General features: G+C 36.3%; 1 protein-coding gene across 1 annotated transcript in view; it reads right to left on the bottom strand.

The window, feature by feature from the left end:
* LOC150086297 (uncharacterized) overlaps positions 1-23,774 on the bottom strand; it is an 88,406-nt gene extending 64,632 nt beyond the window's left edge. The window contains exon 1 of the mRNA XM_090374856.1: positions 23,550-23,774. Coding sequence (XP_090230982.1) covers positions 23,550-23,774 — 225 coding nt within the window. The remainder of the gene's footprint in view (positions 1-23,549) is intronic.
* Between the last annotated feature and the right edge of the window lie 2,837 nt (positions 23,775-26,611).

The following is a 26,611-nucleotide window of genomic DNA, read 5'->3' as shown; positions in this document are numbered from 1 at the left end:
TTATAATCTTTAGCTTGTACCTCTTAGAAATCTTGAGTATTAGTCTTGACACCCTTGGTGATGTACTTTTGAATTCCAAAATGTTGTTTTTAAAATCTTTATGGACCAGAAACCCAACTCCACCTTCACTCCTTTCACTGTTTCCATTGGTGTACAGCAGATTTCCACTTGATAAACTTATAAGTGATTCATTTCTTCTTCTTGTTTCAGCCAAACCGATGATATTCCAATTCACATTTTCTAATTCCTTTTCCAGCTCTAATATCCTGTCTTCACCGATGAGTGATCGTACGTTATAACAGGCCAAGTTCAATTTCCGTGCATGGCAGCCTGGTCGTACCCAGAGATTCTTAGCACCCTCTGCTTCCACTCTGATCCTCTCACTGCCGTAAGAGGGAGAGTGAAAGCTGCTGGGGACTGAGGGCCAATTGTATTGTTGTGCTCTCATTGCTGGAGGGTTTGGTCTTTTCCTCTTCACGCTGACCAGGCGTCTTGAAGAGAACCACTCTACACGTTCGTTGCCACCTAAGTGACGTAACAGGGCTTACCATCGAGAAGGTGTGCATGAGTGGATTTTAGGGAGGCAGGCCAACCGGACTTCTCCTAAATCTTCTGTAATAGAGAGATATTGGATCCATCAGTGTTTTAGGCTGAGTGTCTGATAACACACAGGATACCTGTTCCCCTCTAAGCCCTGTTCCCCCCTTTGCTTTTTATGAATTTTAAACCCTAAACACAAATCTTAGAGGTAAGTACTGAAATAATAAGCTTTTGCTAGAAGATTTTATGAATAAACAAACAGTACTCCAAGCCCTAGCTACAAAATTATATAACTGTAATTCAATGGATTCAAGTACATTTGGTCAAAAGTAATATTAGTGCAAATGGCACAAGCTTATATAGCAAAAAAAAAAAAAAAAAAAAAAAAAAAAACATCTGTATATCCCTCTAAAAATTTGTCTAATCCTTCCTTAAATTTATTCAAACTACCCACTTCCACAACACCAGAAAGAAGTTTGTTCCAATTACTCTCTGTATGAACACAAATTTTAACACATCTATCCTATAATCATCCTTTTTCAATTTAAATTTGTGTTCTTCCCTTGTGTGTGGTTTGAGAAAGAATAAAGATTTCATAGCATTTAGTTACTCAATCCATTTAAAGCCTTAAGTGCCCCAATAAGGTCTTCTCACAGGGCCTCGTTTCCAGGCACTGCAATTTGCATAACTGAAGCTCTTCTTAATAAGAGTATATTCTATGTACCTAACTAATCTTGTTGCTCTTCTCTTTACAGATGTGGATCCAACAGATCCACATTCTTCCAAGCCTATTACAGTAGTATGCCTTTATTCCCTCCAATTAGTTGGCCTGTATCATCTGCAAACTTAGACTAGGCTTGATATGCATTTATCAATAGATGATGAAAACAGTAAGGGAGCCCAAAACTAAATATTATTATTCAGGATCACTAAAATTAGTGGTCTTAAATTAATAATTTAAACTGCAAAATAACAAAGCAAGATCTTTACAAAATGAAGATAAAGTCTCCAATAATAACGCAGCTATTTTTTTTTTTTTTTTTTTAGACTTCTTATTCGCAAACTTCCTTGTACGAATTAGATAGCAAATATACACTGATAATGTCAAACGTGAATACGGGATAATTTTGTTTTAAGATGTACTGCTTCTAAGTTCTCTGTTGGGCACAATACCGAACTCATTTTCAACATTTTTTCAGAAACTCTGGTGCAGCTGCAGAAGTATCGTTTGCATTGCGAGAATAAATCTTAAACTGAAATAATGTCATATAAGGAAAAAAAAAAACCTTGTATAACGTATATATTAATATACGTTAATTATATACATATAATAATAACAATAATATAAATATATTAATATACATGAATAAATTCAAATTTCGAATCCAACCAGTAACGAGTATTTCGCACGACTAGTATTTGTTATTTTCCGATGCGTTACTTGGTGGGTAACGAGTATTTCGCACGGCTAGTATTTGTTACTTTCAGATTCGTTACTTACTAGATAACGAGTATTTTGAAGAGCAATATTCGTTACTTCCTAGTGGGTAACGAATGATTATTATTCGCACATCACTAAAAACTACCATAATGACAGTGACGCACTGAGCCAAAATTTTAAATGAAGCAATAAATAAGAGGAGAATCAGCAAACTAAATTATCAACTTTTATAACCTCAAACACTTACCAGTAATTCTGAAGTACAAGGAATAGTGATTATTTCCGTCGTGAAAGTCGTTATTCCTTGAATTGGAAGTGTAGGATGCTTTCTTTGCAAATGTTTTTTTAAATTTGTCGTGGTGCTTTTAAAACTTAGTTTTTTCTTGCATAGATCACAATTTGCATAGTCTGTGTCAAGTGGAGTAAAACAACCCCAAATTCCACTTCTTTTTCGTTTAGTTAATTGATCCATAACTGTATAATAAAATAAACTAAAATATAAAATACACAACACCAAACATTCATTTAATCTTAATGAATAGTTTCGTAGTTAGGTCGGCGGCCAACGCAACTTTTACCAATAAAAATGGAAAAAGCAGTAAGAAAGATGGAAATACCGGTAAAAAAAAAGTAAAAATACCAGTTACAAGAAATACCTGTTCCTAAATCACTGTTACGAAAATAACTACAATTCGATTAAGAAGTAACAATCTGTTCCAACTTAGTAACTGTTACCGGAAACACTTCTCATATAAGTCGACGTCGGAGCATAACGATAGGACGCATTTCCAGTAACAGTTAACTACAAATAGCAAAATTGGAGACCCATCGGCAAACGAAGCAGGGAAGGCCAAGGTGGGAGGGTGATCTATCCTAACCCAACAAGCTTAATGGAAAAAGAAATAGCAAAATGCATCATCATTTCGCTTCTAACTGTCTGCAGTGCAAAGAGATGTGTTGTTTTACGTTAAACGTCAGATAATTTTGCTTGTAACTTCGGGGAAAAGGCGAGACGTCAGAGCTCCAATCTGTGACACTAACTTGATATGAACAGTGGCATGTCATATGGTGCAAGTGGGCAGCTGCACTAGGCTTAGCCCTGAGATTGGGGGGGAGTAAAAAGGAAAAGAAAAATTAGGGTCAATGAATAAACTGACCAGGGCTCAAGCTCGTGATGATAGGACACTAGATATGAATATATCAGATAACCCACCCACTAGGAAACTATCTGGCTTCTTTCTTTTTTTTAATTATCAACAATAAGCAGTTTCCTTTCCCACTACAAACGAAATTTAAGCACAATTATCCAAAAAACACTTAGGTTGAAATAAAAAGTTATCTACCAGAAAATGTCACTTTTTAGTATTCCTCAATGCATTACAAATTCAGAAATACTGTCAAAAAATAAATAAAATGTCAGTCAGGAGCATACTGTGTACTGTACTCCATGCTTGTTTCATTCATGTCCATCAGCAAGTGTAATTTTTTTAATGAATATTAAAATTATTACAATTATTTTGGCATGATGCCATCAATATTGAGAGGGGGACAAAAAAGTGGTTTCCGCACCTATGTTTATTAGTTTTATTTGGAAAATGTCGACGACTCGCTTCATATTATATTTAGTACTTACTTATACTGGCGATCCCACGATTTTTTAAAAGGAGACCTAAAGCAGTGTTCCCACAAATTATAAATATATTTTAAAGATCCATGTTATTTTGATCATATGGATGAGGAGGGGGGGGGGACTTTCATTCAAGGTCCAAAAATGGAATCCTTCATGTAGTCCAAAACTAGGCACCTGCACAGTGATCTGATTGAGGTGTATAAGGCCTTGAATGGGTTGAGCACACTGAATTCTGATGGGATCCTTCCACTTGTTCAGATTACGAACCTAAGGGGGCATAAATTCAAATTAAGAAAAGACAGATGTAGAATAGATGTGCAGAAATTTGCCTTTAGCCCAACAGGTGGTTAATTGCTGGAACAAACTTCCATCTGTCATTGTGGAAGTTAATAGGTTAAATAAATTTAAGGAGGAACTGGACAGGCATTTGGAGGGAATGGTGTGATTTTTTTTTTTTTTGGTTGATGCTGCATAAGCTCATACATTTGCTTTCTTGCATCACATGCCACTACTACTACTACATTCTCAACTTTAACATTTACTATCATTAAGGTGCTGACAAAAGCATTTCTGACCTTTGTTTCCTGGGCATGCTGATCCAAGGTAGAGCAGTTACTCCTGAAGCCAAATTGTTGAAGTGATAATGCATTTCATTTCTTTATTGGCCAGGAAAGTTTTTTGATACATTCACTCAAATATTTTATTTAGACAGCTTGTCAAAGATACTGCACAATAATTTTTTGAATTAGATAAATCCTTCCCAGCTTATGGATAGGGAAAACAACTGCATGCCTCCAATCAGATGGATAGCTGTTGCCACAAAAAATCCAATTGTAAAATGTTAACAAGGCTATCAGGAGAGAGAGCAGTGCTTCATCATTACATAACAAATGCCATCCTCATCTGAAGTAGTATTTGCATCTACAGGTAGAACTTGAGAAATTTCAAAAGATACCTTCAGCTCATAGTTCACTTAACCCTTTTAAAGCCTTATACACTTCAATTAGGTTGCCACATAGATGCCTAGTGCTAAGAGAGTGCAAACTAGACTCCAGTCTTTCTTGGTAAAAATAATCTTTTGTGCCCCCCAACTAATGGAGTTGCTCTTCTCTGCAACCTTTCCAACAGATCTATTTATTTTTGGAAAAGGTGCAGATCTTTTTACAGTCCACTACCCTGAGTTTGGTACTACCAAAATGGGATGTTATTCTGGGATTACTGCTACCAAAATGCAGTATCTTACATTTAGGTATCCCCCTGAGTACTGTCATTAACCACTGTGCCCATCTTCACCAATAGCAAACTTAGATATGAAATATCTACATTAATATCATAAATATTAAAAAGAGGAAGGAGCCCAATACAGACACCTGTGGAATGCCATTCATCATATTAGTCCATGGCCATTTATAACCTCTCTCTCTTCCCTACCACTTAATTAGTGATAGGAGAGAGAGAGTTAAACTATCCCTTTACCCATAGTAACTTGCCCCTAATACATATAACAATCTTATAAATCATGGTACAGGATAAAAGCCTTTACTGAAATTTAATATACGTTGTCAAAATCATTCCGTGAATCTAGTTCCTTGCGACAACCTCATAGCAATCTGGTTGATGAGCCATGATCTCCCTTTGACAAATTCATGATGTGATTGCCTTATGGCTCAACCCTTTAAGTTGATACTGCATTACTTCTTGTATCCATTTATTCCATTATTTTCCCTGGCAAAGAGTTTTAACCTACAGCTCTGTAATTACCCACATCACTGTGGAATCACCCTTGTAAATAGGACATTATGGGCATTATTATGGCTAAATTTAACCACATCTTTTGCATCTTCTTTTAATGTAAATGAATAGATTCTACCCAGATTCATTTTCTTTTAGCTGTAGCAATGTCTCTTCCTCCTTACTTTCTGTTATTATAAATCATTTAATTTCCAATCAGTATTACACAGACTTCTGCTAGCTCACCTCTAAAAATTGTGTATGAATGTAATTGCAAAATATTTCAGTTTATCAGCAGTCTGTACAGGATCACCAGTAGTCAATAACATTCATATCCAGTGGAACAATGTGATTCATCCCTTTGCTTCTAGTATTAAAATATGGGAAGAATTTCTTGCTGCTTATCTTTGCACTTTTAACCCAAGACCTCAAGTTTACTTAAGAATTTACTTTGCTTGAGATTGAGGTGTATAAAGCCTTCAATGGTCTGAGCATGCTCAATGCTGATGGGATTCTTCCTCTTTCTCAGAATAATCACCTGAGAGGGCATAAATTCAAATTGAGGAAAGACAGTTGTAGGATAGATGTGCGGAAGTTTGCCTTTAGCCAGCAGGTAGTTGGTTGGTGGAACAGACTTCCATTCTTTGTTGTGCAAGTTGATAGCCTAAATAAATTAAGGCTAAGCTACACAGGTATTTGGAACGAACGGAGGAGTGAAATGGGAGGCTTTTTTTTTGGCTGATGCTGCATAAGCTTGCTTTCTTGCATCATATGCCTCTACTAATGCTAAGAAGATTTTATTATTATTATTATTGGCCATATGGTGCAAGGAAGCCTGAGGCTTGTGCTGCACCAGCCAAAAAAAATTCCAGAGTTACCCTGAGAGAGAGAAGTAGAAAGGGAATAATGACATCCAGCTCAGGACCCTGGGTGTGCCAAGCCCATACTCACCAGATGTGAGCCCATGAGGTTATGACTAGTTTGTATTTAGTGTAGGACTCCTGAGTTCCATGACAAATTATAATCAGCAATGAACACACAAAAAAAAATAAATAAATAAAAATAACATATAAAAATGCTGCTTTATTTAACTGTCAGCTATGAACAGCCACCCTGGTAAACAACAAATAGACTATACTAATACACAACTCACAGGATCATTACGATATTTTGAGGTATATATTGGCCGCCCATGTTCAAAGAAAAAATATGCCACCCCGGAACATTTTAATCCCCTTCCCCCGAAAAATAAATAACATTTTTTGCAATAATATTTTATCGATATTAGAATTTATAAATAATATTTACATTTTTATTTTATTTTCTTATCACGCTTTATTAATGCTACACATATTTCAACATGAAAAGGTAACAAAATGAAGACAGCTTTGTGGAATAAATTTTATCAAAATTTGATGTGTATATTTTAAATAATCACTTAGTTTTGAAAAAAAAAAAAATCTTGTGAAACAGATATTAATACAGTAATAATTGTTATAAAAATGCATAAATATATAATAATAACCTTTATTTATAACTAAATATAATTACATGTATAAAGTTTAATTCATGTGTTATTATTACATATTTAACTTATAAAATAAATTGAAATAAAATGGTTAGATAAATTGAACTTTTCGGGCTTTCAGTTCTGAAATTTTTTTTTATCACGTGCATATCTAAACTTTCAGCTAAATAGTGTTCTATCGAGACTAGTGCTAAATTATCCAATCTGTCATGGGACATTGTACTATGAAGATAATTTTTAATTTTGAAAATGATCTTTCCCCGGTAGCTACACTCACTGGCAATGTAAGAAGTATTCTTAGAGCAACCACTACGTTTGGAAAAGTGGTGCCATAAATTATTTTCAAAAATATACTCTTAAAACTTCTGTTACTCTCAAATCTGATCTTAAAATATTTTTAAGTACTTTTAATTCATCAGTCATATCAATGGCATTGATGTCCTTTTCATTCTTGATATGGTCTGTTAAGTTAATTTATTTTGCAAATCTTTACATTTTAGAATTTCTTGATCGGTTACATGCTTTAAATTATATATATCATATAAAAAATTGAAATCATCACTATGTGTTCAAATCTGTCTTTAAGAGAACTTATTGCTGTGTCTAGTATTGAAAAATAAAAATTAATTATAAAATTTAACTGTGAATCATTTATGCCTTCATCTGGATTTTCATAATCAAATGATTCAAATTGAATTTTCTTTTTACGTCGATGTATAAGAGAGACATCAGGAAATTTAGTTTCGGTTTCCAATATTTCGGCTAACTGTTTTGATTCATTTAAAACTCTAAAAATCCACTATCAGATCATTTACTTTGTAAGTAATTAGATAAATTATTTCACCTGTAAATAAATGCACTTAACCCTTCTCCCGTCGAATTTGTTATAGGGGAAAAACCTGAAACGTGTTATCTTATATCTATTTTTTTTGTTAACTTCATTTAAATTTACAAATCTAATTATGATATACCTCTTTACAGAGGTATATTATAAACGATACTCGCTGTAACATAACCGACAAAAGTTTTTAGTTGGTGGTGACTAGGTACGAATGAGTAATTCCCTTAAATTTGATCCAGTTGTCTCAGCAAACGCATCTCTATCGTTAAACGAGGTAATAGTAGTAATAATAGTGGCATGTGATGCAAAAAAGCAAGTGTATGAGCTTATGCAGCATCAGCCAAAAAAAAATTCACACAACCATTCCCTCTAAATGTTTGTCCAGTTCCTCCTTAAATTTATTTAACCTATCAACTTCCACGATGACAGATGGAAGTTTGTTCCAGCAATTAACCACCTGCTGGCTAAAGGCCAATTTCCGTACATCTATTCTACATCTGTCTTTCCTCAATTTGAATTTATGGCCCCTCAGATTTGTAATCTGAACAAGTGGAAGAATCCCATCAGAATTCAGCATGCTCAACCCATTCAAGGCCTTATACACCTCAATCAGATCACCTCGCAGGTGCCTAGTCTCCAGCCACTGCAATTTGCAGAACTTAAGCCTCTCTTGGTAAGAGGATCCCTTCATTCCACCAATCTTGTTGCCCTTCTATGTACACGCTCAAGCAAATCTACATCCTTCCTAATATGAGGCCTCCAGACCTGTATGCAGTACACAAGGCATGGCCTGACCATTGCCTTATACAGAGGGACAATCACCTTTTCCCTGCTAGCAAAATTCCTATATATCATTGACAAAACCCCATGACCTGCCCTGGCAGCCTGTCTGCATTGCTCAGAAAACTTCATATCTGACTGCACAATTACTCCCAGGTCTTTTTCATTTTCTACCACCTTAAGTATAGTACCACACAGTTGATACATTTCTCTGGGGTTACTTCTACCCATATGCAGTAGTTTGCATTTGTCAATGTTAAACTTCAGTTGCCACTTCTCAGCCCATCTTCCCAAACTTTCTAATTCCTGTTGCATTATATAATACTGTATAATGGGCTCTCAACGACTATTAATATAAATAAAATAATTTTTTTGTTTATACTCCGGGACGATCACATGGTCAGAGGATTTTAATATATGAATGAAGAATCAAAAAATTACAGGTTCACTATCTAATCATTTTTAAAAAGTTTATTATGACAAGAATTTCTTTATTTGTATTTTCTTTATTCAAATTATGCTTAGATTCTACATAATTTCGGCCGCCCGTGTTCATCGCACACAGAGTTGCCACAGCCCTGTATACATCACACAGCACTTTGTGCAACAGATTATAACTGTCAGTGCACAATTGATATATTGATAACACAGAAAAATAAGCAAACTGGTGCTAACTTATGTTCCTGGAGCCTCTATTCAAAAGATACTATACATACATCTACATTTGCTTTGTTTCACCAGATCTCTCCATAATCATACCACGCACTTTTCTTCTCTGCAACTAAGCGTCAGTTCACCGATATTCATTTCAGTCAAATTTGCGAACAATGTCATTGCTTAGTTGATATAAAAAGCTCAGTAGTCTCTATGATTACCTATCTAAAAACATTTGGTAATTATGTTTTTATAATGTCAGCTAGTCCTATTGAAAATAGTTTAAAAGACGTCCCAGGTCCATTATAATCACCTTTGCAAAAACAAAATTCTTTCCATTTACCCTTTGAGGGAAGTTATTTCTTTAAATAAATCACACATCAATATGCTATGATCACTGCCACTTGAAGTTTCCTATACTTGAATATTCTTAAAACACGATGAATTACTGCTGATAATCAGACCAAGAATATTGGTTTCTCTTGTTACCTCTCTAACATGGTGTAGAAGGAAGTCAAGCAGCAATTCGAAAAATGTTTCAGTGTTGATGAGCTGCCAACCCATGAGTTACAACTGATATCCAAAAAGTTAAAATCATCCCCCCCTCCCCACAAAAACACATTCTAATTTTCTGGCCCCCTCTATTTGCTTGTATAGTTACTCGTTATACTCTTAACAGTCATTTGGCCTATAACACACTCCTACTCTCATTTTTGTTTTCTGAGTGTTTGTGTCACATCACATTTACTGGAAACTCGTGTTGTTCTTAGCCTCACGTGCTTTGGCATTACAAAAATGAAAAATGGGATGACCAGTGAGATGTCTATACTTTTTTTGATTTCCATGCTTCTTTTCCTTGATTGGATTACTGCTTTAAAATCTTCTGATGTCAGTGTTTTCTCAGATCGTCAGTGAAATTATTCTTGTAGGAATGAAATCATCCTTTATTGAATACTCCACCTTAAAATCTCATCCAAAACCTTAGTAGTTTTCAAATAATTATGCTAAGGCTGTTTAATCTAAAAATGTTGCATATCGCAATTGGCTTGTATCCAAATCTCCGGGTTCATTTTCTGCCTACATTAAGGCTCGCAACAATTGTATAGCAGTTATTAATCAGTCCAAATTAGATTTTGAAAGGCTAAGAGTGCAAGAAAGGCTAACTTGCATCTTGTATAAATGGTAGTCAAGCAATCTGGTCTCTTGACAAACTTATTGGCCACAACTTTTGCCCATCTGTACTTCCAACCCTGTGAAAAACCTCGTGGCTCTATCACCACCTCAGCTAAAGATAGAGCTGACCTGCTCGCATCCTACTTTTCTTCTAACTCTTGTATTGATGATCCTGGTAAACCACCTCCTACAATTCCTAGTACACTCCACTCGATGGCTCTGTAGGCTTCCATCAAAAGGATGTCAGAAAAATTTTATTATTATTATTATTAGCTATATGGTGCAAGTAAGCCTGTGGCTTATGCTGCACCAGCCAAAAAAAAAAAAAAAAAAAAAAAAATTTCTGAATTACCCTGAGAGAAAGAGAGAGACATAAGTAGAAGGAAATCACCAAGAAAGAGAAGAATGATGATATCCAGCTCAGGATCCTGGGTGTGCCAAGCCCATACTCACCAGATGTGAGCCCCTGAACAACCTTGATGGCAAGTAAGCACCAGGTCCTGACGGGATTTCTCTACTTATTCTCAAAACCTGTGCTCCTGTTTTGTGTTGCCTTTTTACACTTTCTTATTCCATCGGTGTTTTTCCTTCTGCTTGGAAATTTGCTCATATTTAGCCAATTCCTAAAAAAGTCCAGTTATCATCCCGGGCTAGCCAGGTGGATAAAGTGCCTGTCTGGCAACCCAAAGGTTGCGGGTTCGAATCCCACCTCAGACTTGGATATCACGATGGTGCCACACTATCTGGTTGGATCTCACGGCCACAATACACAAAGGAAGCAGGAAAAAACCGATTCCTTTGTATATTGCTCACATCATATGATAAAAGAAATCATCCCATTGACATTAACTTACTTCTACTCTTTCTAAAGTAATGGAGAAATCTATTATTAACTGCCAAGCTCCTAAACCATCTAGAAACCTTCCATCTGATCAGTGATCCCAATATTGATTCAGTCAGTATCAATCCACTGGTGTATGATATAATGGCTTATGTTACCCATCTAAGGACAAATTCAATGGAAAAGTTTGGTAAAATACAAGCGGTTGCTTTCAATATTTCAAAGGCTTCTGATCGTGTTTGGCATAAAGGTCTTCTAGATAAGCTTCCTTCTCATGTATTGCTAACTATTTTCTGAAATTGGTCTGAATATTCAGTTTTCTCTCTGACTACTAGGTGATTGTCAACAGCTGTCTTCTAAATTCTCCACTAATACCAGAGTTCCCCAAGGTTCAGTTCTTTCTTCCACTCTTTTCCTCTTGTATATTAATGACCTCCTTCCAGTGACTGGAAATCCTATCCACAGTTTTGCTGATAATAGCACATTGCATTTCACCTTGCCCTGCACAAACAGCTTCAACTTCTTGAATATTCCCACTACCAATCCCTTAAATGCTGATCTTCAAGTAATTCTGCAATAGGGCATAGATAACCTAGCTAATTTCAATCCTTCTAAAACTCAGTCCTATCTTATATCTCAAAAAAAGGAAGCACATCACTAATATTGCTTCCTCTGCATATAAAAAACTGGGTTTTCTCTTTCACTCTTGGCATTACTTTTCTTCCAAACAACTACTCACTCTACCATGGAATATTCTTCTCACATCTGGGGCACTGCCCCTATAACTTCTCTCAGGCTTCTAGACTAAATTCAAAGGGCAATGTGGTTAATGACTGATCTCTTACAAAGTCTCTCCACTCTGTCTCATTGATGCTCTGTTTCTGCTACATGCCTTTTCTATAGATACTTCCAGAAAAATAAATAAATAATATAACAATTTTGTAAAGATTGTGTTCAGTGCTGCTCAGTACAAATGTCAAATCCTCACTTAACCTCTCTTCCTGCTAACATCTCTTGCCCATGTCAGACCAGGAGATGTTGGCTGCAACCTCACCACTCGAGCATAGACCCCAGTGGTCTAGATGTGCATGACCCAGTGATATGGGTGGCATACATGCACACACTTGGCATAGGGAAGCAGTATTACACTGTTTATACCTACACAGCACAGGCTGATAAAAAGGCAGTGTAATGCTGTCAAAGGGCATGCACAAAGCATGGTGCCCATTCCAGCACTCACCCTTTGATCCTTCCCCAATACAAGATGCCTCCATTATCATCCAATAATGCTGTGTCCCTTCAACTGCATTAAATACAATTTCTATCATCCTTTAAAGTATAGTATTTTTTTTTTTTGCATACCTGTCTACCCTCCCCATTCCAAAATCCCCTCTCCTCCTTTCCTTTATTGGCCACTCCCACTGTAACTCTCGAGGAATGTCAGTAAGGAACACTTTTTCAAGAAAAGGGTGAACAGAAAGTGGACATGGAAGAGCCCAAATGGATTAACAACTAATGAAATCGACTTCATCCTCACTAACAGAAGATATATCATGAATGATGTTGATGAAAGGGATATAATGATTGAAGGAGCAGTAATTGAAAAGGTGGAGTCATATACTTATCTGGGACAAGTCATTAGCTGTAATAATGATAAATGGATGGAAGTGAAGAGAAGAATAAATTTTGGATGGATAGCATTCAGGATATATAGTCACATACTGAGGAGCAATATCCCAATTTGTCTGAAACGTAAAATAATGAACCAATGTATACTCCCCACCATTACCTATGGAAGTGAAACTTGGGCACTCACCAAAAGAATGGAAGAGAAGCTGAGAACTACACAGTGAAGAATGGAACGAATTATATTGGGAATCAGACTGTTAGATAAGAAGAGAAACATAGGATTAGGCAGCAAACTCAAGTAAAGACATTCTTATCAAAACTGAAGAATTAAATGTCCTGGGAAGGACACATAGTTCAAAGACATGATGATAGATGGACTGAGAAAATAGCAGAATGGCACCCAAGAGGAGCTAAGAGAAAACAACAACGAAGATGGACAGATGAAATTCATGAGTTTGTGGGTAGTAAATGGATGGCCATTGCACAAAACTGAAGGAACTGGAAAGTTGCTGGAGAGGCCTTCATCCTGCAGTGGATTGATAATGGCTGATGATGATGACTGTAACTTCAGGGTTATGGTGGGAGGAGTCCCAAATACCATGTTTTCATTTTATACAGAATATGACCTGTCTCCTCAATGCAGGGAGAGGAGACGAGACATCTAGCAGATTTCCTGGTGATTTTTGCTGCATAGTTGCTAAAAGACTGGTCACACAACACTACATGTCACTAAGCACACAAACTAAAACAATGCACACGATTGGCATTGCAGAGGTGCTCAAACACACAGACATGAGGCAGGTTTGAAGGAATCCATAAGCAAGTAGTCTTGGAACCACTGTAACAAAGCTACAAGGGCTATTAATAAAGAATGATCATAATTTTTTTTCAAAACATACCTTTATTAATCATCCATATTTTGATGGTCCTTTCCAAAGTAGTTCCCTATTTGATGAAATGCACTTACTCTGTTTCTGCCATTCTTCAAACATGGGATGGAAGCCATTTTTTGACATGCATTTGAGAATCACCTCCAATGTCTTTAGAACTTCTTCTGACAACTGGAAATGTTTTGCTCACAGCTCCTTTAAATTTAGAAATAAAAAATTGCAGGATGCAAAGTCAGAGCTGTAGTACAGATGGGGAACATATTTGACATTAATGCTGGCTAAGTACTTATTCAATGGTCCATAAAGGTCAATGGTCCATAAAGATATAAAAAACAACATTTTGGAATTCAAAAATACATCACCAAAGGTGTCAAGACTAATACTCAAGATTTCTAAGAGGTACAAGCTAAAGATTATAATGATTTATGCACCAACATCGAGCGATGATGATGAAGAGGTTGAAGAAATGTACACCGAAATTGAGTCTTCTAGATGAGCAGAAAACCCACTACATTTACACTACACTTATTATGGGGGACTTCAATGCTAAGGTTGGAAAAAGACAAAACAGTGCAGAAAGGGGAACTATAGAAAATTTTGGAATTGGTGAAAGACTTGTGGAATTTGCAGAATCTCAAGGATTGTCAGTAATGAACACTTTTTTCAAGAAAAGGGTGAACAGAAAGTGGACATGGAAGAGTCCAAATGGACTAATAAAATTGATCTCATCCTCATTAACAGAAGATATATTGTGAATGATATTACCGTCCTGAATAAGGTAAATGTTGGAAGTGATCACAGAATAGTAAGGTGTACACTTGATATAAATGTAGGAAAGGAAAAAAAACTGATTGGAGTAAATAATACAAAGGTCTTTGAGATAACAGAAGAGGAGAAAAAGCAGTATGTACTGAAACTTAAGAATAAGTTTGCGCTTCTGCAGACTGCTCAGGACAAAGATATCGACGAGGAATATTACAACTGTATGAAAGTCAAAGCCCAAGGAAAAAGAAATCCAAAGAAGAAAAAATTAATCAAGAAACACTTGTTATGATGAACCGAAGGCTCCAAATAAAGAGCAAGATAAACACTGACAAGGAGAAAATTGAGTATACTGAGTTATGCAAAGCCATTAGAAAGAGACTCAGAGAGGACATAAGAAGATTTAACACAAGAAAAGTAGAACAAGCATTAAGGGAAAACAAAGGATTTAAATCAGCAGCCATGAGCAGTAATACAGAAAGACAAATGATACTGAAACTGAAGAATAGTGATGGTGTACTTATAAATAGCAGAGAAGGCATGATTCAAATAGCAGAAGACTACTATAGAGAATTATACAAGGAGCGAGGGAATGATGCCAGCAGTGGGGAAGATGGATCACAAATTAGCAACACATACGACATACCCGATATTCTTCCTGATGAGGTAGAACATGCGCTGAAGAAAATGAAGAATCAAAGCCCTGGGGAAGATGAAGTTACTGTAGAGTTGTTAAAATTGGGAGGAAGAGACATAACACAAAAACTGGCAAGGCCCTTCACAAAATGCATTAGAAAAGGTGTGACGCCTAAGCAGTGGAATAATGCAACTATAGTTTTGCTGCATAAGAAAGGAGATAAATCAGAAATTGGAAATTATAGACCAATTAGCTTGTTATCCAAAATCTACAAGTTGTTCACAAGGATCATTACTACCAGATTAGAAAGAATACTTGATGAGAATCAACCGAAAGAGCAAGCTGGCTTTAGGACGGGATTCTCAACTATGGATCACTTTCACGTAATATCACAGCTAATGGAGAAAGCAAATGAATATAAAACACCATTATGCCTGACATTTGTGGATTATGAAAAAGCATTTGACTCCATACAGCATAAGGAAATGTTTCGGGCACTGGAAAGACAAGACATAGATATCCCATATATTATGATTTTGAAGAAAATATATGAGAACACTACCTCCTTTATTAGACTAGACAAAGACAGTTGGAAATTTAAAACTGAGAAAGGCGTTCGACAAGGAGACACAATACCTCTGAAGCTGTTTACTGCTGCCCTTGAAGCTTTCAGAAGATTAGACTGGTCGCAGAAAGGAGTCAATGTGAATGGAGAGTACCTAAACCATTTACGATTTGCAGATGACATTGTGGTCATAAGCCACAATCCCAAAGAATTAGAGGAAAATCTTAATCAGTTATGCACAGTTAGTAAGGATTTTGGACTAAAAATGAATATGGCTAAAACAAATGTAATGATGAACAAGTATGCCACAGAAAGGGACATAATGATTGAAGGAGCAGTAATTGAAAAGGTGGAGTCATATACTTATCTGGGACAAGTTATTAACTGTAATAATGATAAATGGCTGGAAGTCAAGAGAAGAATAAATTTTGGATGGATAGAATTCAGGAAATATAGTCACATACTGAAGAGCAATATCCCAGTTTGTCTGAAACGGTAAAATAATGAACCAATGTATACTCCCCACCACGACTTATGGAAGTGAAACTTGGGCACTCACCAAAAGAATGGAAGAGAAGCACAGCGAAGGATGGAACGAATTATATTTGGGAATCAGACTGTTAGATAAGAAGAGAAACACATGGATTAGGCAGCAAACTCAAGTAAAGGACATTCTTATCAAAACTAAAGAACTAAAATGGTCTTGGGCAGGACACATAGCTCGAAGACATGATGACAGATGGACTAAGAAAATAACAGAATAGTACACAAGAGGAGCTAGAAGAAAACCTGGAAGACAACGTTGGAGATGGATAGATGAAATTCATGAGTTTGTGGGTAGCAAATGGATGGCCATGGCACAAAACAGAAGGAACTGGAAAGCTGCTGGAGAGGCCTTCATCCTGCAGTGGATTGAAAATGGCTGATGATGATGAAGTACTTATTGACAGTATGAGCAATGTGAGGTTCGCATTTTTGTGATGCAGTATCCATCTACCTGCATGCAGTTGTGGTGGTTTGCAACGAATGTGAACCCACAAAGTGTGCAGTACAGTTCTGTAGTAAGGTCCCATAACAGTTGTATGACATGGCACAACATGCTGGTAAACCCTTGAATCTCAAAATAAAAAAAGAGATGATCATAATCTTTTCTGCAGAAGCCACAACTTTTGCCTTTTTCTGTGTTGGGAGTGATAGGGACTACCAAACAGAGCTTTGTTGCTTACTCTCTGGGTCGAAATGATGAAGTCACCTCATCCACCATTATCACCTTGTACAGAACCTCACCATCTTCAGTAACCATCTGTTGTTGCTCCTGACAGACTTCCTTGTGAACTTGTTGCCCAGGTGCAAGTAGTCTTGGAACCCAGTGTGCACAAACGTGTGTCATAGGCAAATGGTTATGGAAAATACCATGCATGCTTCCTACTGATATTCTCAATATCTCTGCCAGTTGCCTTGCTGTTATACAATGATCTTCTCTCACAATTGCAAAAGCAGCGTTATGGTTTCTGTGGTGGCAGCAGTGGTTGGAGCTCCAGGACTGCCAATTTTTGTGATTGAATCACATCCATCTTTAAACATTCTAAACCACCTGCAAACTGTGCTATATGGAAGCACAGATTCACCATAAGCCTCTTATAACATTTCTTGTGCTTCAGCTGATGTTTTCTTCAGGTGGAAACAAAATTTGAGAGCAGCATACTGTTCGTCGTGTGTCACATCCATTGTTTCATAGGCAAAACTGAACAGGCATAAATTCGACTAACTGCCAAGGTCACACTGTGCACAGAAGTCAACTGTGCAGTTGCTATATGATGCAGCTTGGTTTGGTCTTAAATTCCATAGCTCAGCTAGAAATAGCAAGCAGTACAGTTGTTCATGAAAAATTATGATCATTCTTTATTGAACAGCCCTTGTACATACATATCTTTTCTATTTCACATTATGATCACCATATTCAAATTCTATATCCTCAATATCAGTGACACCATGTTTCTGTTATATCTATAATTTCAGCATTTGTTGACTTGACCAAAAATATTTCAAACTCACCAAATTTATTTACTATATTTCTAGTATTAGTGCATAAGCAAGTAAATACAGTGGATGCCACTTACTGTGATCACTTTGGGACAAAGTTATTACCAATTTAACAAGAATGCAGCTGTTCAGACTTGTTTATAAATGCAGAATGGAAAATGTGTACATAAAGTGGAAGCAGACTGAAAGAAAATGTAAAATACTTTAATTTGTCTGCCCACCATTTTTTCGAGAGTCATCAATAAAAATGAAACTGTCACAATGTTTCTACAAATCCATACAAACCATTAAAACAAATAAAGAAAATGTTGAAATCAAGAATTAGAAAGGGTTATAATGTTCAACCAAAAAACAGCCAGATTGGTAGAAATACAGATATGGTACTTTCTTTCACAGAGTAGTGACACTGACAAACCATACAAATTGTGTGAAGAAAAGTAGTCACTGGGCAAACAATATGTCTGAGTTCAAGAACAAATTGGGATGTATGTAATCATTTCTGCCACACATGCATAAACTATGATAAGACAAAAAAGTGATAACATAAACTGAAGCACTGATTACAATAAACATCATTTTTTTTGTACACTGGTATATGTCTGATTGAGGCTTCATAAAGTGATAACACTACACGAATAATACCATTATCTGATCACAATGAGTGGCGTGCATTGTATATTGTTTTTGTGGTCTGTAATTTGCATTTTGTCTTTCATTATAGATACTATTCTCATACGAGAAAGGTTAAATGTGCAATTTCAATCGGTTCAATTAATTTTTAGCTTTTAATCCCAAAGGACTAATAGCAGCCACAGGCAGAGATGAAAGTGATTCTTGCACTGCTTCTATTGAAACAAGAAGCAGCCTGGAAAGCAGGGTGTTGAGGATTTCAAGACCTACTGGAGATCCTCATGGAACAAGCAAATACATGAGCTGTTTCTCTATGTCTATGATTTATTAAATGTTATCCTGTATAAGGCAATTGTAAGACCACCTTTGGAACACTGTGTTCAAGTATGGACACCTCATCCGAAAAAAGACATTAAGCTTCTTGAAAGGCTCCAAAGATGGGCAACTCAGATGGTAAGATTGGCAGGACAACCATATGAGTAAAGACTCCGATTATGTGGGCTACAGAGCTTGGCAACCAAGCACCTCAGAGGTGACTTGATTGAGGTTTACAGGCTCCGAGAGGGATTAATAAAATGAATGGAGGTGAAATTTTCACTGTTATAAAGAATTCCAGAACTAGGGGGTCATAAATTCAAATTACAGGGTTTGAGGTTTAGATCAGATTGCAGGAAGTTTTCTTTTAGAAAAATTGTCGAAGTTAAACATAAGAAAAGCACCTGGGGTGGATGGGATCTATCCAGTTATATTAAAGGAGGCGGCAAAGGAAGCAAACCCTTAGCCATAATTATAACAGCTTCACTGGATTCAGGGGAGATCCCCATGGACTGGAGATGGGCAAATGTGACTACAATTCACAAAGGGTGACACTAGTACTGTAATTACAGACCTGTTAGTTTAACTTCTGTTCAAGGGAAATTAATGGAGGCACTGCAGGATCATCTAGACAAGACTGCAGTTACAGTTCAGACACAGCATGGGTCCATTAAGGGGAAGTCTTGTCTGACCAATTTGAATGGATACTACAATGAGGTCACAAAGGAACTGGATGCAAAAATAATTTTGATATCATATACTTGGATTTCAGGAAAGCTTTTGATACCGTTGCATATGGAAAACTACTGTGCAAGTTGGGGCAATATGGCATTAAGGGCAAGTTGGGGCAATATGGCATTAAGGGCAAGTTGCAGCTATGGATAAAGGGATGGTTGAGTGGGAGAAGACAGAGAGGGGTAATCAATGGACACTGCTCTTTGTAAACTAATGTTATTAGCGGTGTCCCCCAGGGATCGTGTTGGGCCCATTGTTGTTTTCTGTATTTATCAATGATATTGATGTAGGTATATCAGGCTTAATGTCCAAGTTTGCAGATGATATGAAGGTTGGCAGGGTTGGTAATAACACTAATTACAGCATGCTACTGCAACAGAATCTAGAAAATTTGACCAGATGAGCTGAGAGGTGGTAAATGAAGTTTAACATTGACAAATGTAAAGTATTCCATATGGGTAGCAGTAACCCCACAGTAACTTATCAACTGTGTGGTACTACACTCAGGGTGGTTGTTGCTGTTTTAGTGATTTATTAAGCAACTATGGCCATAGTGTGCCAACTCAGGGTGGTAAAGAATGAAAAAAACCTGGGGGTAATTTTGCAGTCAAATATGAAATTTTCTCTGCAGCATAAACAGTCTGCAAGAGTAGCTCAGTGTCTTGTCAATGATATACAGGGATTTTTCTGGCAGGGATAAGGAGGTGATTATCCCCTTGTATAAAGCAATGATCAGGCCACACCTTGAGTACTGTATACAGGTCTGGAGGCCTCATTTTAAGAAGGATGTAGCTGCTTGAACAAGTACAGAGAAGGGCAATGAGATTGGCGAATGGAACGAAGGGTTGCTCTTACAAGAAAGACTTAAGTTCTGCAAGTTGCAGTTTCTGGAGACTAGGCACTTGCGAGGTGATCTGATTGAGGTGTACAAGACCTTGAATGGTTAAGCAAGCTAAATGCTGATGGGATTCTTCCTCTTGCCCAGATTAGTCACCTGAGGGGACATAAATTGAAATCGAGGAGAGACAGTTGTAGAATAGATGTGCAGAAGTTTGCCTTTAGCCAGCGGGTGGTTGATTGCTGGAACAAACTTCCATCTTCCAATTTCTGTAGAAGTTAACAGCTTAAATAAATTCAAGGCAGAACTAGACAAACATTTGTAGTGAGTGGATGGATGAAACGGGAAGGGTTTTTTTTACTGATGCTATATAAACTTGCTTTCTTGCATCATATGCCTCTACTAATGCTAATCTCAGTCTAGTATTTTGCTATAAAGTTAAAATAGGAAGAAGTTAATATTTAAAAGTGTTTATGTATATGGTTTTTAATTTTTACAAACTTAAAAATTCTTCAAACAAATTCATTATAGGTGGCTTTACATAATGTATGGAAACTTACTCAGGTAAAGGATTAAAATAATCAAGAAACTTTGACTGCTTACCCTGTATTTGGATAATAATATAATATATGTATTAATAAATAATGTAATTACTTAGAACTGCTTAATTGATTAGTGTAAAGAAAAAGTGAAAAATTAATATTTCATACAACTAGAGTTATCAACTGCAAATTTAGTTAGACCCAGAAATTCAATTTATTTTCCCTCATTTGGGGAGGGGTGGTTCCATTCACAGAATATTTTTTTGCCCTCATCATTAATTCTCCCTTCATTATAATTGAAAATCTGGAAAATTATCATTGAAGCCCTGTAATTAGTCTGCAAATTGAGAGACAGTGACCTAACTACAATAGCTTATATATGAATAAAATGTTACTTCAGAGCATTTTATTTCAATGTTAATTATTGTTATTCAAAGGACTTACCAAATTGCATGAAGTATTAAGCCAGAAAAGACTCCAAATATCTTCCCTCCAGTGCCCTGAATATTCTTGTTCTAGTTCTTCCTGATCCTCATGTCAGTTTAAGTTCTGCAAATTACAGCATCTGGAGACTAGGCACCTGTGAGGTGATCTGATTGAGATGTATAGGGCTTTAGCATTAGCATTATGCTAATGCTAATGCTTTGAATGGTTTGAGCTCAACGCTGAAGGGATTCTTCCTCTTGCTCAGAATAATCGCCTGAGAGGGCATAAATTCAAATTGAGGAAAAACAGCTGCAGAATAGATGTGCAGAAATTTGCCTTTAGCCAGCTAGTGGTTGATTGCTGGAACAAACTTCCATCTGTCATTGTGGAAGTTGATAGCTTCTTGCATAACTTCAAGGAAGAACTCAACAAACTTTTGGAGCAAATGGATAGGTGAAAGGGGAAGGGGTTTTTTTTCTGGCTGATGCTGTATAAGATTGCTTTCTTGCATCATATGCCACTGCTAATGCTTTCTCAAAAGATGTTGCATTACAATCTGATGTTTCCTATAAGATTTAACAATCACCAGATGATATAACCTCAATAAGCAGTGCATTCTTCTCATCAGTAGTCATATTATTCAGTAAGCTGCAGGCTCTCTCAGCTTCACCTAAACTGAGGGAAACTACTTTCATGATCTTCCTTGCATATTTAATAGATTTTTGGCAAGTCTCAAGAGAACAGCAAATTTATGACACTTCATCCAATTAGATGAAATAACAGAAACTTTATATTAGTCACTATCAACATTCAGGATATGTATTTTGTACATCCAGTATATTTATTGTTTGTAATAAATAGAATCTTTTTGTACATTTCTGATTGAATAATCATTCATATTAGGTGTTTGTGTTTACCCTGGTTTTCTTTCAATACTTGAAAAAACTCTTATATGTCTTCTTAGCATGTGATTGACTTTTATTATTGTCACATCCTTACTTTGTATAGTTGTTTAAAGAAGGGATAGTCCTTTCAAAATAGCAATCATAAGAACAAGATCTGCTGTGAAATGTCTCCATTTATCAGGCAGCTTTTGCTGCACTAACACTGCAAATAATCCCATGATACTTTAATTTCCAGTACTTCTGCATCCAGATCATTGGGTCTTATACTTACTTAAGCTTTAGTTAGAAACATTAAATTTTTCAATGAACATTTTGGAATGATTGCAATGCTGAAATGATTGAAACACAGATTTCTGATGAAATCATTAAATGCTAGTTGAACTCTTAATTAAGCAATACCAGATGCTTAATCCAGGGTACAGGAGAGGTAGCAAAGATGGCACTCATGTCTTAGCATAATGTTATGCTATCAATTAAGACCTATTAGATTGTTCTCAAAATAACCCTACATATATCCATATACTTGAAAAGTTGAACCCAAGGCATTACAGAGTTTTTGCATCCATTTTATCAATCTACAAATAAATTTCCTGCTGCTTTTGAGTTTTCAATTTTATGGAATTACCAATGATTTGGGGGGGGGGGGTGATTGTGCTTGCTCCATCTACGTATATATTATTATACATAATTTTGCATTTTCAATTACCTTTGAAAGACACTTATTTTATATTTCATTACAGGTTTAAACGACAGGTTTTTGATCCAGCAGCTCAATTTAAAAAAATTAATAGTTGCATAGAGTGGCTTTTCCTTAACTTTATCAACTGCGAAAAAGTTTTGTTTCGTTCGTTTAATACTGTATATGCACATTAATATGATTTAGGTAACTGCATGTTAACTTTCGCATGTGCCGAACAGAAACCACATATTATGCTTATCCGATTCTACGTTCTAGCACATATAGTTTCACAGTGCAATAACCTGCAATAAGTAATGCCACTTAAGCTTACAGGCTTCGTACTAAGACGTTAACACACTGATAACATCAGAACTCATTGATAAGAAACACAGCGTAAATATGGCGTCCCTACTATCTCTTATTACGGTACGGACGGGATATGCATACTTTGTGCTGATCTGATCCTTGACAATGACATTCCAGCTCCACTAGCAATGGATCCTACCGTGATATTGCAGTAGCGGCGACAAAATCACGGGTTGCGATTTCGTGACCCATTTGGATTTCGTGATTAGAGATGGGTCACGAAATCACAACCCGATTTTGTCACTATTACTGGCATGTCACAGGAGGAACCAGTGACGGAAGAACTGAAATCACGGTGAAAGCAAAGTTTTATAACAGGTGCCATGTTGTGTATATAAACTTAGCAGTTAACTATATTGAACAGTTATCTGAACAGCCAGAAAAATAATCTGAAATTAATCTAAATTAGTATACTGAATATAACTTACAGTTCTGGGTATCCCAGATGCCAATATAATTGTGGGTTGAATGCCTGTACCCGGGATTGTTTTTACATGAGTTCGATGCTTACGTTCCAAATGTCGTTTTAAATTACTAGTTGAAGTTTTATATGAAACATCTTGTTTGCAAGTCTCGCATTTTGCCTTGTTTGAATCAATGCGTGTAAAAAAATTCCACATTGGACTCGTGGTTTTCTTTTTATTTGCCTCCATTATAGGAAATAAAAATTGATAATGAAATTAAATGATGATTGTTAAATGACTAGTATTAATCAAAAAGCAAATACGACTGATTGAGAGAAGAAATTTTTTGGCGCTCCGTTACTTTGTCATGCTGTGTCACGGATATGTTAATCGATAAGCAGCGAGTTCGACTTGTGATCTTTCTCCCTCCAGTCGCTAGGCTGGAGTTGGGTGCACCACACGTTATCGTGTAGTTTGTTCTTTGTTTGTGCTTTTGGTTAGTTTTCTTTGCTGGCTATAGATGGCATTGTATACTATTTTATTTATTCTTAATTTAATCCATTTTATTTTGTTCTCAGTAATATGAATTAGCAGTGGGCCTGACAGCGAATTATAGTTATTCGCGATAACCGTGACTGCACCTTAAAAGTATCAGTTGCTTTTATCAGTGACAGAATCACTCTTAAACGGATTGTGTACTAAATAGCACAAGCACTTTTTCCCAAGCACTTTTGCTTGGGAATAAGTACTGGCCGTTACAAGTAGCAATGTAGCATTAAAATTTTTAAAACTGGTCCAAAGTTATTCACAAAAAAAAAAAAATATTACGAGATAGCATTAAGTTACTTCATTACGTAAGCTATAAAACAACGTTATGATTTGTACTCTTTTTTTTTTTTTTTTTTTTTCATTATCCGGAAATTGTCACTACTTCTCTTTTAATGAACGGTATGTATTTTTTACGTGTAAATACATAAGTGTTTGAAGAACTAGCAAGTAGCGAAAACAATTTATTTTTTATGATTTTTGCCAAGTTGAAATGCCACCGTTTCAAAGGATTCTGGTTTTCTCAGCGACTTCGCAATGGTCTGTGAAAAAATATTAATACAAAAATCTATAATCGCTCAGCGTTGTGTAAATGCCTCTACTCTGGTGTCTACAAAACTAGAGGCGACACAAAGATATTTTTTTGACTCAAAAAAAAAAAAAATCGATCTTGAAGCGATTATTCACTGTAAGCTATGGGAAGTTACATACTCGCACCTGTGTAACAAATACCGTGACACATTTTAAGTAAACAGTGATTTCGTAGCAGATACTTTACTTAGATATAACTAACTGTGACAGTGACCAATAATGAATGTTTCTTTGGCACACGGTAAGTATCTGAGGGTCGGTATGTTCAAATTCGTGAGATAAGAATAGTTTTTAATCATATTTGTTTTGAAAAGAATGTTATGCAACTTTACATATAAAAAATGCAAAATAGAATGACGTACATAACTTAGCATAACATTGCAACGTGTTTGAACCAGTGTTCTGTTGAATGCAAATTTTTACTGTTAGAATTGTAAGCAAATATTTTTTGATTTTTAACGATTTTTCTTTGAGAAGGAAGATTGGACTGTGTTAGTTTAATATGATTTTTATTTAGCTGTTTGTGGGTTTTTTTGACCTTGGGATTAATTTAATATTTTTTTCCAACATTAGAAGTAGAATTGAAAAAAGATGGCTGAAGAAAGCAAATTTAAATAACACCAACCAAAAAAAAAAAAAAAAAAACCTCATTTGCTCGTTCCCTCTAACAACACGAGCAGGAAAAAACCATACCTCTGAAGCAAAAGTTCCGATTCCAGAAATACTATATATATTATATATATCAGTCGCCATAAAAATAGAGAAATTTTAATAACTTAATGAACGACTAATTTTAAATATCAAAAAGTAGTAGTAGTGGCATGTGATGCAAGAAAGCAAGTGTATGAGCTTATGCAGCATCAGCAAAAAAAAAAAAAAAAAAAAAATCACAACATTCCCTCCAAATGCTTGTCCAGTTCCTCCTTAAATTTATTTAACCTGTCAACTTCCACAACGACAGATGGAAGTTTGTTCCAGCAATTAACCACCCGCTGGCTAAAGGAAAATTTCCGCACATGTATTCTACATCTGTCTTTTCTTAATTTGAATTTGTGCCCCCTTAGGTTCGTAATCTGAACAAGTGGAAGGATCCCATCAGAATTCAGCGTGCTCAACCCATTCAAGGCCTTATACACCTCAATCAGATCACCGCGCAGGTGCCTAGTCTCCAGCCACTGCAATTTGCACAACTTAAGCCTCTCTTGGTAAGAGGATCCCTTCATTCCCCTCACAAATCTTGTTGCCCTTCTCTGTACACGCTCAAGTAAATCTATTTCCTTCCTAAAATGAGGCCTCCAGACCTGTACGCAGTACTCAAGGCGTGGCCTGACCATTGCCTTATACAGAGGGACAATCACCTCCTTCTCCTGCTAGCAAAATTCCTATATATCATTGACAAAACCCCATGACCTGCCCTGGCACCATGTCTGCATTGCTCAGAAAACTTCATATCTGACTGCAAAATTACTACCAGATCTTTTTCATTTTCTACCACCTTAAGTGTAGCACCACACAGTTGGTACGTTTCTCTGGGGTTACTTCTACCCATATGCAGTATTGTACTTTGCATTTGTCAAAGTTAAACTTCAGTTGCCACGTCTTAGCCCATCTGCCCAAATTATCTAGATCCTGTTGCAGTAGCACACTGCCATTACTGTCATTAACAACCCTGCCAACTTTTGTATCATCTGCAAATTTCGACATTAAGCCTGATATACCTTCGTCAATATCATTGATAAATATACAAAACAACAGTGGACCTAACACCGAACCCTGTGGGACTCCACCAATAACATTAGTCCACGAAGAGCAGCACCCATTGATTACCACCCTCTGTCTTCTCCCACTTAACCATCCTTTTATCCATTGTAGCAACTTACTCTTAATACCATTCTGCTCCAATTTGTACAATAGTCTTCCATGCGCAACAGTGTCAAAAGCTTTCCTGA

The sequence above is a fragment of the Mastigoproctus giganteus genome, chromosome 5, assembly GCF_048544385.1.
Source record: "Mastigoproctus giganteus isolate SK-2022 chromosome 5, ASM4854438v1, whole genome shotgun sequence".
Classification (NCBI taxonomy): Eukaryota; Metazoa; Arthropoda; class Arachnida; order Uropygi; family Thelyphonidae; genus Mastigoproctus; species Mastigoproctus giganteus.
This window is presented reverse-complemented; position numbering and strand designations above follow the sequence as displayed.